The sequence below is a fragment of the Buceros rhinoceros genome, unplaced genomic scaffold, assembly GCF_000710305.1.
Source record: "Buceros rhinoceros silvestris isolate BGI_N320 unplaced genomic scaffold, ASM71030v1 scaffold7449, whole genome shotgun sequence".
In the NCBI taxonomy this organism is placed as follows: domain Eukaryota; kingdom Metazoa; phylum Chordata; class Aves; order Bucerotiformes; family Bucerotidae; genus Buceros; species Buceros rhinoceros.
The window spans coordinates 1,804-3,132 of NW_010430869.1; the positions used below are offsets into that span (position 1 = coordinate 1,804).

Below are 1,329 nucleotides of genomic sequence, written 5' to 3' on the forward strand. Positions count from 1 at the left end.
GGTGCAGGCTGGTCGCAGGCTGCCCAGGGCAGTGGTGGAGTCCCCATCCCTGGAGGGGTTTCCCAGCCATGTGGAGGTGCTGCTGAGGGACAGGGGGCAGTGGGGACCTGGCCGTGCTGGGGAACGGGGGGACTCGAGGAGCTGAAAGTCCTCCCCAACCTCAGTGATTCTGTGATTCTATGGAGAGAGACACCAGCTGAGCCCTGGGGCCATTTGCTGCTTTACAGGCACAGGAGGCCAAAGGCTCTCTGCAAACCTTTGGACAGACTAACTCAAGCCATGAAGCACCATTTCAGCTAAGCCAGGAGGGGGTTGGAAAGCAAAGCAGAGGCAGCTGCAAGGTTGTACCCTCTGACCTCCTCTCCGACTCCTCCGCCATTTTCAGTGCCAACATCTCTGCCTCTAGCACCTTCTGTTCCATCAGCCGCTTCTCCTCCTCTGTCCGGATGGCCGTGGCTTTGATTCGCTGCATCTCCTGCTCAGCCTCAGCCGCTTTCTGAGCCAGGAGCTTGGCCTCCTCCTCTGTGATCTGAGCCTTCTCAGCCAGCAGGTCCGCTGTCTCCTCAGACCTCATCTGAGAATTAAGGCACATTAAGCCGTTGGAGCGCATCGAATGTCCCCCTGAACGCACTCACAACCCCCGGAGCAGGGCCCTGAGCTGCTCGCTCTGCACAGCCCAGAGTCCTTCCCTCCCACCAAAGCCTGCAGCCAAGACCGGGATGTGCCCAGGCTCCATCCCAAGTCCTCCTCCTTCAGCAGACCAACAGGATGAGGTCAGCTCCATCCAGCCTCCTCATCTGCCTCCACCAACAGTCTGAGAACAGCCACAGGATGGTCACAGCATGCCTCCTAAAACACTTCAGCAGTGGAAAGAGCGAGGAACAGCTGCAGTGCCTCGGGAAAACAACCTCCCAGGGACCTACCAGAGCCTCGTTGGCCATTGTCGCCTCTTCCTTTAACTGCATCAACCTTCTCTCCAGCTCATCCCTTGTCCTCTCAGCCTCTTCTCTCATTTGCTTCTCTCGGGCCAGGCGCTGCCGTTCCATCTAGGAAAGAGGGATCAGGGAAAGTGAGGAATCACATAAGAAAGCCTTTCCATAGGATGACAAAGGGTCACTGCGTGGAGGCTGGAGCACAGGACTGCGCTGCTGCCTCCTCTCTCCTTATGAACATGGGGAACTTCGCTAAATGGGGGTGACCTGATGCACCCTGTTACTACAAACCATCATAAATTGTCTCTATGGATCTCTCTTATCGGCCCATTTAAGTACCTAAAGGCCACACTAAGGTCTCCCCGCAGCCTTCTCTGCTCCAGGCTGAACCCCCCCA

The 1,329-nt window shown here is 57.0% G+C and overlaps 1 protein-coding gene across 1 annotated transcript in view; it reads right to left on the reverse strand.

Moving 5' to 3' along the window:
- The window catches only part of LOC104499645 (merlin), a gene marked incomplete at both ends in the record, with an annotated part of 10,542 nt that overhangs the window by 1,554 nt on the left and 7,659 nt on the right, over positions 1-1,329 (reverse strand). Inside the window, 2 exons of the mRNA XM_010143176.1 lie at positions 357-574; positions 924-1,046. Coding sequence (XP_010141478.1) covers positions 357-574; positions 924-1,046 — 341 coding nt within the window. The remainder of the gene's footprint in view (positions 1-356; positions 575-923; positions 1,047-1,329) is intronic.